Below are 17,615 nucleotides of genomic sequence, written 5' to 3'. Positions count from 1 at the left end.
CTGGGTCACCTGCGGCGAAGGGAGCAACACAATGGTCTCGCAGCTCCCCAGCCCGTGGTTGAGCGCAGGTAGGTCTCAGGAGCCAGCCGGTGTTCCGCTTCTTGAAAAGGAAACATCAGACTGTATTTAGTGCATCCCTTCGTGAGAAAGCATCCGGAGAGCCGACGGACAAACAAGCCAGAGGGATAGGACACAATAAAATATTTCAGTTCTTTCTCGCCTCAAGCGGCTGCAGGCAGTTGGTGTTTGCCCGACAAGTTCATAACACGCACCCAAGAGCGGACTTCAGTACCGTGAGACAGAACAAGACAAGAACATCCACCCCATTTTCTCCCAAAGGAATGCTTTATTGACAAGTTTCCTCAGTCTTTATCTGTAAAGAGAAACGGTTCGATAGCCAAGCTCCAGCAGTCCCCGTTTCGCTGGCTCTGCTCCTCGCAGGGAGGCCAGTTTCAGTCAAGCAAGGAGCGCCAGCGACACCCTGCACCCCACCTACTGCCTCGTACATCTGCCTTCCGGCGTTTCATCCTGTCCCCAGGGCTGCAGAGGGAGGGGAGCGGGGTGGGGGAAAACAGAGATTATTCAGCAGGTAAGTGTCAAAACTTGCTTCTCTAAATAAGGGCCAGAGACCTTTCAGTCCCTCCAGGGTGATAACCGCTAAAACTACCCAGACACGTACACATAAGCAAGCCTAAAGACCTGAGTAAGTTCCACTTCGCCTCTAAGGCACAGAATTGCTCACTCTAGGTATTTCTACGTGGAGGCACCTTGCCTAGAATAAGATCAGGCCTCTAGAAGAAAACTCAGAATTTTTCAGCTCCTGAGCAATGAAGTTGGACGTCAAAAGAGCAAAACATCCAGCCCCTGAGGGGACTGGTTGAGCTCTGTGATTCTCTGCCAGTTTTGTAAACCAAGATTAGAGCTGGGGCTTTCAACCGAAAAACCCATCCAGTCACAGTCAGATGTACCACATGGAGGAGCCCGCAGAGAGCAGAGCGGAGCAGAGCCCCTCCAACACCGCGTCCGCAGTGCTAGGGACAGCTTTGGCCTTTTTAGTCTGGCCCTGGTGCTAGCAGCCTTCAGAAATTCTTCCTCTGAGAACAAAGGCATAAACTGAGAAGGGAGAAGCAAGTTTCATACACTCAGGAAAGGGAGTGCACCACTGAATTTAACACAAGAACCGGCTTATAAGCATGCTGCTACTACTGTATGATGCAAAACTCCAGTGCTCAACATCCAGCTTTGTAATCCCTAAAGTTTTCTCTATAGAAAAAGAAAAATCATAAGCGAGTAAAGCAGAAGGTGATGTAAGGCTTGCAATCCAGTTTCGGAGTCCAAGGGAGCATTTCCCTAATATGACGCCAAAGCTTCTTTTTTTTTTTTTTAGCTTTATTTCTTTAAAGTTCATTGCATTTAAAAATAAAGATATTTTTAGTTTTGTTAAAGCTAGAGCATTAGTGTAACAACGAGGCAGCTGCTAAGTGAAGTTTCCCTTTTGGGAGCCCAGAAAAAAAAACCCAACAAAACCAACCGTTTACCCCATTTACCAGACTACTCCAATGAGAGCCGGAAAAAACAGCAATGGGAGAAGCCTGGGAGCTCGCCGAGTAGCTGCATGGCATGCCCTGAACAGAGAACGTAGCCAGAAGCTGAAGCTAAGGTGCCCATGCGCTTGGCTTCTCCACGAACTGCCCTCCTCACGCTGCTCAGGGCGATGTATCTGTTCCAAGTTATGTCAGACAAGGGAAAACTGGTTTTATCTATACCAGTGGCATTTCTGAGCTACTTTAAGGAAACTCCATCTTACATGCTCTCCCAAAAGGACAGCAGTGATACATTTAATCTACAAACTTTAGTGTAAAATATTATTTGTGTACAAAACTTTGCATTCTCTTTATTTGACTTGGATCCAGCAGCAGTGTCTATGAATGAATGATGGATCTCTCCAGACAGGCTCTCAGCCCCTTCGTGGATTCGCATGTTGTTGCTGTTGGGAAGATGTAGGAGGGAGGGGGCTCGCTCTCACAGTTGTGCACAGCCGTGCAAAGCCACATCGCAGGTCTAGAAAGGAGCGTTGTCTTGTGGAGCCTTGTCTCCGGCTCCCGAGGGGGAGTGGAGGCCGTCGGTGCTATTTTCCCTGCTGCCCACCACTCTGGACTGAATGGAGAGAATAGAGTTAGGATAACAAGAAGGCAGCGCTGAGAATACCGAGTCAATTCCCCCTTGTCAGGGGCACCTACTGTAGCAAAGACTTCACATATCCGAGAGGCCTTTTGCCCAAATACTAGTCTACAAGAAAAACACTGCAGAAATTAAGTTTCTGCGTAAGGCTTCACACTATATGTTTCCAAGACAAAGCAGACTGTTACCTTTATGGTCCCAACTCTATCTTCAAATGACTTGAAGGTTGCAGAATTCCTTGAAGAGAGGAGAGAACAAAAAGCAAAGAACGAATCAAGACAAGTTAGTTCTTAACTAAATCAAATCGTGCAGCGTGACTGGGCTCTCTGGCCACTCCCATGCAGCGACAGCAGCACCCAGAACACTTCCAGCTCCTCACGGCCTTTGGCACAAATCTCTCGGGCACACCAGACAAGAACACCACATACAAACTCTGAAGGAAAACATTCATACCGTCTGCAATCCACTCAAATTGCTCAAGCTAAAATGTTGAGGGAAACAAGTCCTAGTTCACTAGGGAATCAGTGCACGGTAAGTAGAGAAGAAACCGGCTCTTAGTTTTACAAGGCTTCCAACTAAAAGCATGCTGCCTAAAATAATGGAAAGGAAAAGCTGAAAAGAGTTTAAAACAAAGGCTTTGGTTTCCCATATGACATCCCACGTGCAGGAAGGGGAAGGACCATGTGCCTGTACCTATGGGCAGTTTTATTACTATGGGAGCGATCATTTGCATCAGGAAATGCTCATAAAAACCACAGTGTAATAAATTAATCAGAGGATTTCATAGTTCTAGCAAAGAAAACCAGGTCAGTTGTTTGACAACCTAACAAGCTGCTTTGCTTGGAAACCATTCCGGGGGAGGGCTCTGTAGCGAGCATTCCGACCAGGCAATTACTCAGAGCTGCTCTCCCCAGGCTAGGCTGTGGGAGCACTGGGAGCTGACTAGCCTCATCTCACTTATTTTTGTTCCAAAGAATCGCTTTCTATCTGCGCCCATAAAATAACCTCCGTCGATCTGGAATGAGGATGAAGAGAGGGGGCTTCTGTGGGCCTCGTCCAGCCCCACCAGCCGTGTCTCCTGCAAGGAGATCACTGCCAAATGCACCGGGAGGGCACGTGGGAAGGGCACGGAGCTTCCAGGCTGGAGACAGAGGGTTCAAGTCAGGATTCATCTTGGTATTAGCAACAGCCACGCTGTGCATTGCAAGAGGAGGACTGCAATCCCTGCCCTTCAGGGACCTCCGAAAGCTGTGAACTTCCATTTGGTACAGTTGCAACACTGCGCTTAGTCCAATAACAACACAGGTGCTAATAACCATAAAAAGAGATTGGGTAAAAAAAAAATCCACCCTGAATTACTCAAACTGCAGGATGTGGTTACCCCATACTCTGAGCAGGGTCTGCTTAAGAAGGGAACCAGTGGTACAAATCAGAACAAAAATCCCAATAATGACAGAGTCAGCTGTACTCTCCCACCAACCCCACGCAGGAGACACGGGTATTTGCTACGTTACCTCATTGCTGGCATACTTATCGAGTGGCGAATGGAGTAACTGCTGCTCGGAAGCATTCAGAATAAGGAGGAAAAAGTTAAATGACAATTTTAGACAGATAGCATGCAAGCGCAGCGTACCCCTGGTCATTGAGCGCTTACTGTCCACACACAGGCTGCTGTGGACAGCCGAAACGCAAAGAGCCAGCCCTCTCTTCCCTTATTTAACAACTGCAGCCCAGAACTTAGTTTTCCAGACATAGGACAGTGAGCACGAGTATTTAACTGCAAACTGCAACTGTGATACAAAAGTCAATTACAGGGCATTGGTTTGTGGTAGGTTTCTCGGTCTGTGTCCAAAGTACAGGCAAGGCTTAAATAATCGGCTTCCCCTCTAACGTCTGCAAGGGCCTGGCATAGAAACAAATGCTCTCTTAGCAGCTTTGGAGAGTACCTTACCTAAAGGAATGCGAGAAGGGGTGAGCCCTGGGAAGAGCCACGGGCAGCAGAGAGAAAAGGGAAGCAACAGTCAGACACTTGTGCAGATCTGAAGACCAAACGCAGGGCAGCTAAGCAGGGACGTGGTCATAGGATCACGGGACAAAAGTCAACTACCCAGGAGGAAGCCTCTCAAAATAAGTTACAGAAGCAAGCAAAAAACCCAATTGCTTTCCATGAACTCAAATAAGCCAAGGTAAGAAGTTTTTCAGAGGACAACAGCAGCACCTACAGCACCTTAGAGGCAGGGTGCTGGGGAGGGAAAGGAGTGGGTGTGCAACAACAACAACCACCTAAACCAGCTTACCTATGCCTATCCATTGCTTTCATGCAATTTTTTTTTTTTTTTTAGATTATGTTTTCCTAACTGAGGTTTTACTACCAAGCACTAGCTAATTTGGTAAAGATACCTCCTTCCCCCGTTTCCCCCCACGAGCTCTCATACCGAGACAGCATTGCTAGGACTTCTGGTTGAGAACTTCTGCAACAGAAACTTGCAATGGTTATCTGCACATTATCTCACCAAGCCTGCAGATCTCAAGAGTTACAGCTCAGAGAGCAAACACATCTCAGCGTAATAAAGATAAGAGCATCTGGATAAAATGTGTCATGTTTACCCCACAACCTGGTTGCCCATTTTTAGGTTTCAAGGCAAACCAGGTTACCAGATTTCCACGCGTGATTTTGCAATGCTGTAGCATCTCAGTAGACTGAAATAACTGACCAAGGTTGCCTACTTCTACTGGTAAGATTATGAGGATGCTCTAAAGGAGCTTCTCTTACCAGAAGCAGCGTTTTATTCCACTTAAATATAATTTTTTGTCTCTGCAGCAGGAAGCAGTCATGGCAAGTTGGATCTGAAGTACTTGGCAACGAGTACAAGGGCTTTTCCTTACAGCCACAGCAAAGACGTTTGGCTTTGTGGTTTCATTTCCCCATGCATCCAAGTCAGCTCTTTGGCAGGACAGACTCCTTGAAATGCTGTCTTTGCATGCAAAATAAATTAACTTTCTACTTACTCCTGCTCAAAGGAGAAGAACGCAGATAACACATGTCCATGCACCATGCTACTCTGTATGCAATACCACAAGCACTGGCTCGTTTGTTCAGCGTCTTGGCCCGCACCCAGCAGTAACCCTTTTCCTCCTTTCATAAGGATTTAAAGTTTACATAAATTCAGGAATTTGCAGGCACCTTTGGGGCTCGGGCTGACATTTCATAATGAGTTTGCTTGTAGTATTATGTACAGCAGCAAACTTCATCAGACAACGTGAAGTGTATTGGGGGACACAAAACTACAAAGCAAGCTGTTATCAACAAAAAGAAAACACTCGCAATTTTGCAGTTTACTGGGATCAGTAAAATGCAGGAACAGGATGTCTAAAAGCCAATTTACTTTTTAACTGGAAGTGGAGATAACAGAAAAAGCTGAATTGGTCAAGATTTGAAAAAAAAAAAAATTCCCACCCGCCAATTAAGCTACATTTTCTCCCCTCAAGGCAAGCTAATAGAGCAACAGCATTAATACAGTTGGCGCACAGTTACCGCATTAGTCCGCGATGTCTCCCTACAGTATCTCCACAGCTGTAACATTTAAAATTATTTTGACCAGAATACAGTGACCCTAAAGATTTAACCCAGGGACACGTTACTTGTATTTCACAGCATTTTGGTCCCAGCATTTTTAATGGAATTACGACTACGCCCTCTATGCATCGGAGGCGTTTGTCCCATTCATCACACCTTCCTTGCATTTATCAACCGGTGAAGGCTGACTAAACAAGGAAATCCCTTCTGTTATCTCAACACTTCCAGTGATGGAAAATAAGCCTGCTTTACAAGTGAATTTGTAGTGTAAGAGGAAAAAAAAGTACAGTAATGGGGGTTGCAGTGTAGGCTACAAGGCCCGTAACAGAGATTCTCTGGGAACACAGATCATCCCCGCACGTTCAGAGAAGTGATCACAGCAATACAACAGACTTCACTCCTCGTCAGCTCTGATCACATATCAGAACACCGTTCACCATTTCACCTGGCAAGGGTAGCAAGCGGGACAGTTCCTGCAGAAGCTTATGCTCAGAGTTAAACCTTATTCGGAACCAGAAATATCAAGACTTGAATGCAGCACAGGAGACAGAAGTCTGTTTATATACACACAGAAAAACTGAAAGTCTTAAAAAAAAAAATCATTACTGTGTTCCCCCACAGGGCCGCCTATACAAAGCAAATTCTGCTGAAATAACTTTGGCAGGGATTCCCAAGCTAAGACAGAAGCTGCCTCTATTTTGTAATACATCACCCAAGGTATTAGCTATAAAAAGAAATGCAGGTGTTTAAATTGGTGATTAACGCTGAGCAATACCATTGCTGCAAAGCTCTGACTCGTCTGTAGTCAGCCAGGCCAGCATCCACAGCCAGTTTTCACTACGACTACGTCAGGGCAGCTCTGTCACCAGCAGTAACAGGCGCGCTCTTCACTCGGCCACGCATCCCCTCCCTCCACCATCTGCTCCCGGGATGGCACAAACATTTCTGCAGCTGCATGGCAAAGTGGATTCTCCCAACCAAAAGACAACAGGCAGGACCAAGCCTGTCAAAACAGCTTCTTCTGGTGCCAACACTGGTTCAGGAGTTCCCCGTTTGGTCCAAAAAGCACGGTTCCTGTCCCTTTGCCACAACAGCCTGACCAGCCTGCAGAAGTCAGGCACCAGATTTACTTCACTACTATCAGTTTAGCAAAGAATCTATTACCACCACATCTTGCGCCAGGATTGGTCTGCTGCGATTACATGTAAAACTCTTCTTCCAGTAGACTAGGTAGTTTCCAAGAAAGAAAAATTAAAACTTGAATACTGGAAAGGGTTGGAAGCCAACTAGTCCTCTGCCAAACTCAGAAAAGTGAGCTACTGAAAACACTCACCAAAAATTACCCTCCAGGAACACAGTAAATAACTCGCTCAGGACAAAACTAGAATAAATCAGTACTATGTGATCAGAGGCCAACAAGTTCTTACCACTTGGATACTCCCAGCCACAGTGGAATAGGAAATTCCCTACAAAGAATGACAACTACCCATTCAATCCAAGGTCTGATACATCACGTTAAATACAAGTTCTAAGAATACTTCCTCACTACCCTAGACAGGTTCTATATTCAGAATTAGCTCTCAGTTCCAAGACAAGTGTGTTCAAGGTATTCTGCATGAAAAACTTGGTCATCGCCATTAACGGGGAAAGCAATCTTTAGCTCATATTTCTGAAGATCAGGTCAGTCACCAATTCTAACATTCAACTTTGTACAGCTGAGAAACTCGGAGCAAGAAGCTCAGCCAACAACTGAGGAAACCATCCCCCCACTTTCCAATTCAGAGAGGTTTAAATCTGCAGCTAATTCCAGCTGTCACCTGCTTAAGGAATCTAGATAACCACCAACCACAAGAAGAAATTTTTGATGTTGTCACGACCTTCTGAATCAATTCCTATCTTCTGATCTATATGACATAACTGTGCCTGCAAGGCATCCTGCCCTCCTCCATGGAAAGTTGACACATAGGGCTTGAAACTGCGTGAAATGCAGCATCCCAACTTTGCCCCATTTTAAAACATAACAGAGCACAGGAGTGATGACCCCTTTCTAATCCTAAACAGTAACTCTGAGAAAACACACCTCCATAATCCAGTAATGAATGGAAAAGGTAACATTTAATGTTACTTACATATGACTTAAAAGCTGCAGTGAAACCATATGACAGTAAAAAGGGGAAGGCTGCTAAAAGCATTCTGTCCGTTTTCCTAAGCCAAATCAAGCTTAAATGCCTTAGGACAGGTTTTATCCCATCAATAAGTCTTTAATAAGCATTTAATCTGTCCTAAACTACGATGTACAGGGCCACACAGAAGAAGGTAAACCACCAACAGCAGCGTGCTGCCAACTAAGCAGAAAAATGGAAGAAAGCCTAGTTATTGTCTAAATTCTCATTACTGTTTGAAACCCAGATCAAAGCACCAGAGCGCAAAACAGAAATCTTACCTCATGTCACCAAGTTTCCTGCTGATAACAGAACCTACATTGGAAAGGGCTGCTGAAGTCTTCTGTCCCGCCTGGGAAAGGGTTTCCTGGGTCTTCTTATAACTAAATAGAAAAAAAACATCATAAATTGAACTAACGGGTAGGATCTGAAAGCAAGAAGCATCCCCCCCATTTTGAAAAAGGAACCCATATTAAAGGAAAGAAGCTAGGTTAGTGAGCTGCGCTGACTTCACTGAAAAAGCCCCTTCCAGTCTTGCATATATTCAAAGACTTGAAGTTTTAAAAAAGCAGCAAGCATAGGATTAAGCCTTCCACTTTACCATTTTGACCATACATGCTGAAATCTGACAAACATTTGCAAAAAAAAAAAAAACAAACCACCCCACCCAATTTTCCATGTGGAAACTCTAATACCATAGCGTCTTATCTTATCTGCTCTACAACAATCTTTTGGTCTGCTTGAAAAAAGATAAGTCTAGGAACCTATTCCATAAAATGCTTGCAGCCTTGAAGTTACAGCGTTTGTTGTAGTGTTAGGTTATGGAGGACAGAGGCAAGACTAACATCACTGTGTAGAAAAGAAATGTAGGAATCAGCATTATCTCTACAACTTGCAGTTTAGAAATAAATTGGTAGAGAAGTTTCCTATCAGTTACCATTAACCACAATACATAACAAGTCTGACCGCTTCTATTTCTCAGCTGATTACATTTGAGTTTATACCAAAGCTGGAGAAGACAGACACTTGAGAACCTTTGTTTCCTTCAGATGAGACTAATCTCAGGAACAAAGATTCTTTGAGCCACTTTCATTAACTCATCCTCTCTAAGCTATTCCACAGTTGGTGATTAACATCTAGATTTATGGCATTCTTCAAATTATAATAAAAAAGACTCAGGCTGGAAAACAAGTTCTACAATTTAAGCCAGATTTTCTTATTCCAAATATTTCAGCTTGAGATTACTTTTTTGCCCGACTAGGACATTTAGGAGAAGGGCGTTATAAACAGCCCAGCGTTCTCTCTCATGCCTGAGCTCCCAAGGCTTGAAGCACCATGACGACAGCAGAATTATTTACATCTCATTCTCTCCAGACATAAGGTGCAGGAGACAGCACCACAGCACCTGAACTGGATTCAAGCAACACCAATTACAACATGCGGGTTTGTTGGGGTTTTTTTGTTTAAGACCACAGCCAAGTATTTCTGAATCAAGAATGTACATGAGACTTATGCAGAACAGGGCAAAACTGCATCAGCTTTACCTTCCCTCTTCTTGCTCTGGAAAGAAAATTCCTATAACCTACACAATTTGCAGACCAATTCCTCCCAAATTCAGTGGCTCCAGAAGAACCTGAGCATGCCCCAAGAGCAAGGCCTCACTACTATTTCTCCACAGCGCAATCTTTTGCAAGAAGCAGTCATCTCAGGACAATTTAGGAGTTAACTGGGCAGCATCAACGCTGATACTTGCTCTTACATGTGCCCTCCTATCGCAATAACTACGTTTGAACCCTAGGGCCAAAGGTGCTTTGGAAGAGGAGGATCTCAATCCCTGCCTTCAGCAGTTAGGCTCCTCCCCAGCCGCCCGAGTCCTGTCGTGGGATTTAATTTACAGCTGCCTCACAGAAACATCGAAGACCTGGTGCTCACTGAAGTACGTTGTGCTGACTGTACATCTGCTTCACACTCAACTCGGAGATCAGCGTTGAGCACCAATGATGAGACAAACAGTTTACAGACTCAAGGGACACCATCACGCCACGCACACACTACAAACTCCCAGGTACTATGTCTAGCTTCAGCAGATAAAGGCCAGAGACTTTCCAACTATATTTTCCACACTTGACAGCAGTATTCTTAAGATAACTGAAGATCCAGCACTCAAGTGCTGCTCCTTCCGCCTGAGCGTCGTGCTCCTTCACGATACCAGCACAACTGTTTGTGCTGACAAAGTGACCTAGATCAAGGAAACGATCCAGCTGAAATATAAACTTGGAAGAATAAAAAAAAGACAGCAGCAGGCAGACCAGATCGCCAGTCTAGTCCTGCATCCACAGCTCCCACACGCATGCACACACCTCCACCGCTGCGACGCAGGAGGCAGAGCCAGGAAAGTGCAGCTGAGATGAGCTCTTTAACCCAGAACTGCCATCAGATACACATGTGGAACTGCATCTGTGACAACCAGAGATCAGGTTATACAAGACTTTAATGCAACTTAACTACGCCCAGACCTGACCTAGAAGTTGCAACTGCTCTCCTGCAAAAAAGATATGGCCAGGTTTACCACGGCCTTAAATTCACAATCACTCACTTTCCTCCCTTAGCACCAGTACAAAGCACAATAGAGTAATCCAAATCTGGGAGAAATAAATATGAGCTCTGATTAATACCTTGCTCTACTAACAGGCAGTTGGCTGCAGCAGAAGCTGCAGAAATGATCTCTGCCCTGTGGTGGTCAAACGCTTCATTGCGCCCCTCTCCTATAAACTCCAACAGGGAGGAGCCAGACCTGCACCCTCAAATCCTCCTTTATCCATCAATCAGTTTCCTCTCACTTGCTTTTACCCAGCAATCACCATTTGTGCTGTCTGGCTAAGCACACAAACCATCTAATAAGTCAAGCCGTGTCCTGGTTACAACGAAACTGGAGCTAGGGACAGATTGGGCTGATTGCTGTCCTCCCTCCGTACTGCTTGCAGAGGGCAAGTCTGCGGCCAGGAACGGCAGCTACCAGGAGAATTCAGCAGCGCACAAAAGCCCCGTAAGGTCACGGGTTAGGCCCATTCCCAGTTCAGTCAGGATGCTTGGTAGTTATAATGCCGAGAAGCTCAAACAACAGGAAAGAGGATGCATTTGCATAACAAACCCAAAACATACGAGTAAAGCCTCATCCTTGGATTTCTTGAACTTGACTCTTTGCATTTAGTGAGCTTTAGACAAAGGAAGTAGAAATTCTGTTTGTTTTCCGAAACGTTGCTGGAATCCTGCTTTTCAATCCCCCTTGCCTCTCCGTTTTAATCAGCATCTACCTTGCTAGCATGAATCGTCACTCTGCCTAGTGCCAAAGCAAGCAGGAAAACAAGCATGCCACAGCTATTCAGGCCTTAAGTGCTCCACAAAAGTACGCTTCCGCCACGTTTCTGGCGCTTATTAAGTACAAGGAAACAGATATAACGAGAAGTTTTCTATTCTAGCAGGCACACCCAGGGAGGAACTCTGATTAAACACCGCTGGAGTCTGTCACACTGTCAACAAGCATAAAAACCAAGGTCATTCTATTTAGCAAGTGAAACAGTGACAATTTACATCTTCTTAATCTAGAAAGCGTACACCAAACACTGAAAGTAGAATCTGCATACTTTAAAGTTTTTTCTGATACTCCTACTTTTTATCTCCGCTCATCTTTCACCCGCCTTATGAAGAAAACCTTCTGTTCACACACACCGCCAGTAACAAGCCAGCTCAAAGGACTCAATTTCATACCCACTGCAGAGAACAGGAAAAGCCAGCTTACCCACGACCTACCTTACCATGGTTTAAATCGGTTCAGGAAACAATGACACTACCTGCCTGCTCCCACTGCATCACTGTAAAGGAATCCCCTATATGCTGTGGGAAAGATGCAGTGAGAAGGACAAAGGCCAACTTCCGTAACACGCTTCCATGATTTAGTCCAGATGAGAATTTAATCTCAGGCATTTAATAAAACCATGGCTAAGAGACCTTCGCAGCCAACAACTGGAGTGTAACAGCTGTGAGGTGTAAGCTGTTCAAGTCCATTTGGGGCCCCAGCATGACAGAACAGCTGCCTTGGACGCTACAGCTCTATCTGTTCTCATCAGGTACCACCGCAAAAAGAAAAGCTCCTGCTCCCGGCAGAGCACGTTGAGGGTAACAAGAAGAGGTCAGTCTGGCTAATCCACAGCTTGTCAGCTGAAGTTACAACACGTGTCACACAGGTCTCGGCTACCCGGCGGCTTCAGTCGGTTCTCCTGAGAGCAGGCAAGCATTTGAAGAGTATCACTTGGATTACAATGAAATAATTCAAATACTGACCCAAGGAAAAGTTCCCTCTCCCAGAAGAGGCATTTATTGGGTTAAAAAAGTGAAAGCTAGAGAAGATAAATGTTTAAATAGATCTAGTCAAAGCAGAGGACTGCGAGCAAGGGCACAGAAGTTAGTGGAGGCAAACTGTCATGAAAGCATTTGTTAACGCTGAAGGTTAAGACACTCACGCTTCTGATTGAGTTAATTTTTCATTCCAGTCCTCCAGTGTGCTGCTGGCTGAAAGATATCTACAAACACAATGGAGGTTAGATACAGCGCCCAGATTCAGTCAGATGCTTCTTTTGACACTTTCCACATTATTAGTGTCTCTTTACACTTACAGTATCATAGGCTTTATTTCTCTGACAATAGCTTCCCCCCTTCTCCCTTACAGCCAGAAGGAAGAGAGCTGTTGTTCCAGAGGTGGGGAAGACACCTAAGCCCCAGCTCCTTTCTTATTTAAGCATGTTCAAACACTGAGCACAAAGAAACAAAGCCTGCAGTTTAGAAGGTGTCGGGAACCAAAAGACTTTGCATCTTCTGCTCCCTTCCTACATGCTGCGTGGTGGCTATGTATTAAAAGCACAGAGCAGTGAACTGAGCTCAAGGCCAAAAAAAACAATGACTGCCACACCCAAAGCTGTATTTTGTCCATATAGCATGACCTGGACAAACTGTTAAACTTAGTTTCATTTTCTAATCTTTAGAAATCGTGTTTCCCTACGTAGAAAACAGTACCTTAGGGGTTGTGAGAATTAACACTGGAAGTACAGAACAAATACAAGTACCACAGAAAGCGTCTGCTACCAGCTCAGACGACACGCAGAAGCGCTCAGAGGAGGTGACATATGGCAGGCAGTTCACGTCACCCAGAAGTGTAACTCTCCCCAATTAGATCAGAGCTGTCTCGCCTAGTGACGGGATGCTCCCGATCCACATTTTCCTCTTAGCTAAATAATCACCTCCTTCAACACAAGATGTAGAAGGGAAAGAACCTTCAGTGCAGAAAACATTCAAGGTCTCCTTTATGTTCAGCTATGCAGCAGGAATCAAAATGATTCCTGTGTAATCCAATTAAAGAATATATTCTAGAGACAAAAGCAGCCAGATGCTCTTTGTCCGCATTTGTCACCTGCTTGTATATACTGCAAAGACCAAAATTCATGGCTTTCTAGTGTTGACATCAGCAAAAAGGTCCACATAGATCAATGCACAAGAGCCCCGGTGGGGCAGCTTTCAAAAGCCAACACACACACTTGCACTTGCACAGCCCCTCTTTCCAGCGACAGGTCAGTGCCTTAAGGCACTCTCTCCCCTGTGGCCATACAGAAAGGCAATAATCAAACTGGCTCCTACCACATCAAATAATGAGAAGAGAAATAGTTTCACAGTAAAGACAGAGGTTCGCTAATAAGACTTCTGATTACAACAGACTAACCTACCAATGACCAGCTAAAAGGAAACTGTGGTTGATTTTTTTGAATTTTTTTTTTTTTTTTAATAAAATGTGGTCTGGTAACTGATTGGAATTTTTCTTCTGCAATAGCAAGACCGTGAGAGGGATGATACCAGTAACGTTTACTCATCTCCTCTGCAGCGGAGGGATGCTTATAGCTGGAAGCCAGTCATGTTGCTAATAACAGCCCTGCTTCACCATGCCTCCAGCTCCCAACCAACCCCTGATGCCTGTGAGAACAAGGAGCAGCACAAATCGGGGAAGGCAGCAAGGAGCAAGGAGGTGTTGCTGAGGAGCCCGAGGCACTCACAAGTCAGACTGTGTCACTTTGTCATTCCACTCTCCAAGTTTCTCAGATGTTTTCACATAACTAGAAACAGAAAGTGTTAATGAATATAACTTTAATATTCATTTTTTAGAAGACAATGACACAGAGTTCGGTTTCAAAGGAATAACAGAAATCAGGCGGGGGTGTAGGAGGGAAAATGAGGAAAAAGGGGAAGAATAAACACAGCGAGATGAACAGCTCAGCGATCCGGTCTGCAGTAGCACTGTCAGTGCTAAATCCCAGTTAAGTTACACGAGACTTTTTAGACCAAACAATCTCTCTACGGGTACAAGAGTCCCCCACATCCAGGCACAACTGCAGGGTCCAACTTACCTCTCTGACTCTCCTCTTGGCACTGTCAAGCACTGCAGTGACCTTACCCTTAATGCCTGTTCAGGAACAGTCCATCTAATTTCAGATCTTCTTTAGGCAAAGATGACTATGCATAACGCACACTAGTATTACAGATTTTTTTCCTAGGAAGTGCAGGCTTTTTAATTCAAGCTGCACGACTCGGGAAATAGCTTCTGAACTAACACTATGCAGCAGAGCTTTGAAACTTCTTGCACTTCTCTTTGAGCCTGAGCTCAGAACAAGGTAGCAGCAGCCTATGTCTCAAAGAACGGGCAGAAATGGGCAAATTGAACCATTAAGTGGCAATCTAGATCTCTGCCATCATGGGGAAGAGCATCCAGCAACAATTTCTCCAGATCACAGACACGAAAGTTCTGTTCATGCTGACATAAAGACACTGACGCATAAGCGCAATGAAATAGTTTTAAGTGCCTTTTCCTCTATATACCCATCAGAGCAAAAGCCTCCAGCCACTTGGAAGAGCCCTGGAATACGCTGCTGGGAAATAATTACTATAGAGTCATATTTAAATGTGAAACGTGCATCACCAGCAACACTTACGCATTGGAGACTTGGACATCGTGCCAGCTTTTAGACAGGTTTTGCTTCAACCCATCCAAGGGAGTCAAACCTAGCTTCCTCTTCAGCTCTCCACAGTGCCTCTCTTTAGCAGCCAGAACTTGCCTGAGAGTACCAATCTCTTCTTCAACCTTAGAGAGAGGTAGAGGTTTGTCTAAAATCACAGTTCATGAAAATTCTGAAAATTAAGCCCACTTTCTGCCTCCCTCAAAACCAGCAAGATTTCATTAACATGGCATTTAAAGCATTGATAGGAACTTCGGGTGCACGCAGAACAACTCGACTGAACGTGAACGGTGCTGGAATGGGAGGCCTGCAGCTCAGACCGGGAAAACATCCATAAAAGTCACCGTACTGGCTGACTTAATGGCACCAAGATGAACAAAACTCATTCCTAGCACCGCAATTTCACCAGTAGATAAAAATCAAATGCCAAACCTTATTAACTAAGGTTTCTACCTTATGATTCTTTTCCTCTGATGTCATGAAAGCAAAGAGTTTTTTCCTCAGAGATCTTTCTTACAAGATTTTCAAAGCACTCTCGGAATTGTTTCCAGGCAGAGAGGGTTCATTTCTACTTTAACTGCAGCTCAGTGAGATCTGCGTGACCACCCAGAGCAGCAAAGTCCTCCCTTCCTAAAACTTGCAAGTCAAAGAATCACCACAAGACTCTCAAATGAAAGAAAGGACTACAGAAGAACAGCTGCAATTACCTTCAGCTACATTTCAGTTATAAACTGGCTTTTAAAACCCAAAAGGTGCCCAAAATTTAGGATAATACATTACAAGCTCTCAGCTCTTCAAAAGCATATAGGCACCAAAAATAGTTGCCTATAAAGTGTAATAATTATTTAAGAGAAAAAGGTAGAAAAAGGAAGCACATTAAGTGCTCCATTGTTTCAGTTTCCTAAGGAAAATTGAGTTTCTTTTGCATACCACTTGCCTGAAGCATTTTCTTGCTTCAAATGGAGCTAAAAGCCTAGATTAAGCTTACAGCATCAAAAGCCATTATTTCCTTAGAGCTCTAAATTAAGTCATTCTGGGAAAGAGCACGCAACATACCGCAGCGTTTGAAGTATCTGCCAGCTTTGGGCATTTTAACAATTAGCTGAGCGAGCCAAAGGTAACACCACTGCAAAATAAAAAAAAAAAAGGAAAAAAAAAACCCAAGTCCTGCTCCTGTGGCTCCTGTTTGTTCCTTCCCAGCAGAACACAACTGCGGCCCCGCTGACAAACGTGAGCGCCCGTTTACCTTGGCAAGCTCAGACCTCAACTCCTCCTCTTCGGCAAGAGTCAGCCCCTCGGGCGCAGCGGTCCTGGCCGAAGCGGCGTTATCCACGGGAACATCTGTCATGGCATCCGCCAGCAGACCTTTGTTGGGAGAGTTAAGGTTGATATCTGTCACAGACAAGGAGCAGAGGGCAGACAGAATAAGCAGCCAGCAAGCGAAGCGCGTTATGCAAACCCGGGCAGCCTGAGGGGAAAGGTGAGCACAGGGGCTTCACAGAAAGAGGAAGAGAAACCCCCAGCGGAGTTTCCTCCACGAGCATCTATCACAAGCGACTGAAGCAGCGCGCTCTGCCCGTCGAAAATAGCTCCTCTGCCCAGCAGCAGCTGCTGAATCCCCGCAGGGCCCGGGCGGGCCCGGGGGAGGGACGGGCGGGCCCGGGTGGGGGGGGGTGACGGGCAGGCACGGGTGGGGGGGGTGACGGGCAGGCCCGGGTGGGGGGGGGTGACGGGCAGGCCCGGGTGGGGGGGGGGGGGGGGGGTGACGGGCAGGCCCGGGTGGGGGGGGGGGGGGGGGGTGACGGGCAGGCACGGGGGGGGGGGGGGGGGGGGGGTGACGGGCAGGCCCGGGTGGGGGGGGGGGGGGGGGTGACGGGCAGGCCCGGGTGGGGGGGGGGGGGGGGTGACGGGCAGGCCCGGGTGGGGGGGGGGGGGGGGGGGGTGACGGGCAGGCCCGGGTGGGGGGGGGGGGGGGGTGACGGGCAGGCCCGGGTGGGGGGGGGGGGGGGGGTGACGGGCAGGCCCGGGTGGGGGGGGGGGGGGTGACGGGCAGGCCCGGGTGGGGGGGGGGGGGGGGGGTGACGGGCGGGGGGTGACGGGCAGGCCCGGGGGGGGGGGGGGAAACGAGCCGCCAGCTCCCTCCGCGGGGCCCCGGAGCCGCAGCCCCCAGAGGGGCCCACCCGCACGGCAGCCCCCGGGCCGCCTCTCCCCTCACGGGAGCTCCCCCGCTGCCCGGGGGCCGCCGCTCCCCTCACGGCGGCAGCCGCCGTCCCGCCCCCGGGGCCCCCCGCCGCAAGGCACCGGAGGCGAGTGCCCGTCCCGCGGCCACCGGCCCTACCCTGGCTCGCACTCTCCATGCCGGCGCCCAGCACCCTCCCGCCGCCGCCGCCGCCGAAGAAGACGAAGCGGCCGCCACCGCCCCCCTGTGACGCAATCAGCGCCGCGCCGCCCGCCCGCTTCCGGGGAGGTCGCGGAGAAAACGCGTCACCCGCCGCGTCGCCACGGAGACGGCGCCACGTTCCCCGCCTACCCCCCCACCACACACACACACACCCCCCTCGCCACCGGAAACGGCGGCGGGGCGGGGGTGACGTCACGGGCCGCGGTGACGTCACGGGGCGGGGGTGAGCGGGGCCGGGG

The 17,615-nt window shown here is 47.2% G+C and overlaps 1 protein-coding gene across 10 annotated transcripts; it reads right to left on the bottom strand.

The window, feature by feature from the left end:
- Window positions 1-552: 552 nt before the first annotated feature.
- TPD52L2 (TPD52 like 2) lies at window positions 553-17,338 on the bottom strand. Of its 10 annotated transcripts, XM_075721314.1 has the most exons (9): window positions 17,314-17,332; window positions 16,222-16,367; window positions 14,952-15,100; window positions 14,019-14,078; window positions 8,202-8,303; window positions 4,133-4,159; window positions 3,696-3,737; window positions 2,370-2,418; window positions 553-2,157 (listed from the first exon to the last, which is right to left on the bottom strand). In XM_075721314.1, exons 1-9 carry the CDS (start codon window positions 17,330-17,332, stop codon window positions 2,062-2,064), a joined length of 690 nt encoding a protein of 229 aa, XP_075577429.1. In that variant the 3' UTR covers window positions 553-2,061. The 10 variants fall into 10 exon arrangements, with proteins under 10 accessions (XP_075577429.1, XP_075577428.1, XP_075577431.1 ...); XM_075721313.1 differs by lacking the exons at window positions 3,696-3,737; window positions 4,133-4,159 and adding an exon at window positions 12,441-12,500 and having other exon boundaries at window positions 16,222-16,340; window positions 17,314-17,338; XM_075721316.1 differs by lacking the exon at window positions 4,133-4,159.
- Between the last annotated feature and the right edge of the window lie 277 nt (window positions 17,339-17,615).

The sequence above is a fragment of the Pelecanus crispus genome, chromosome 14, assembly GCF_030463565.1.
Source record: "Pelecanus crispus isolate bPelCri1 chromosome 14, bPelCri1.pri, whole genome shotgun sequence".
Taxonomy (NCBI): domain Eukaryota; kingdom Metazoa; phylum Chordata; class Aves; order Pelecaniformes; family Pelecanidae; genus Pelecanus; species Pelecanus crispus.
The sequence above is the reverse complement of the archived record's forward strand: the minus strand, read 5'-3'. Positions and strand labels throughout refer to the sequence as shown.

What these genes read in the sequence shown, in the direction of transcription:
- TPD52L2 (XM_075721314.1), bottom strand. An exon ending in TGAGGTCTGAGCTTGCCAAG is followed by an intron (nt 15,101 to 16,221) that starts GTAAACGGGCGC and finishes CCTCTCTCTAAG; the next exon opens with GTTGAAGAAGAGATTGGTAC. An exon ending in AGGAAACTTGGTGACATGAG is followed by an intron (nt 4,160 to 8,201) that starts GTAAGATTTCTG and finishes GGCTCTTCCCAG; the next exon opens with GGCTCACCCCTTCTCGCATT.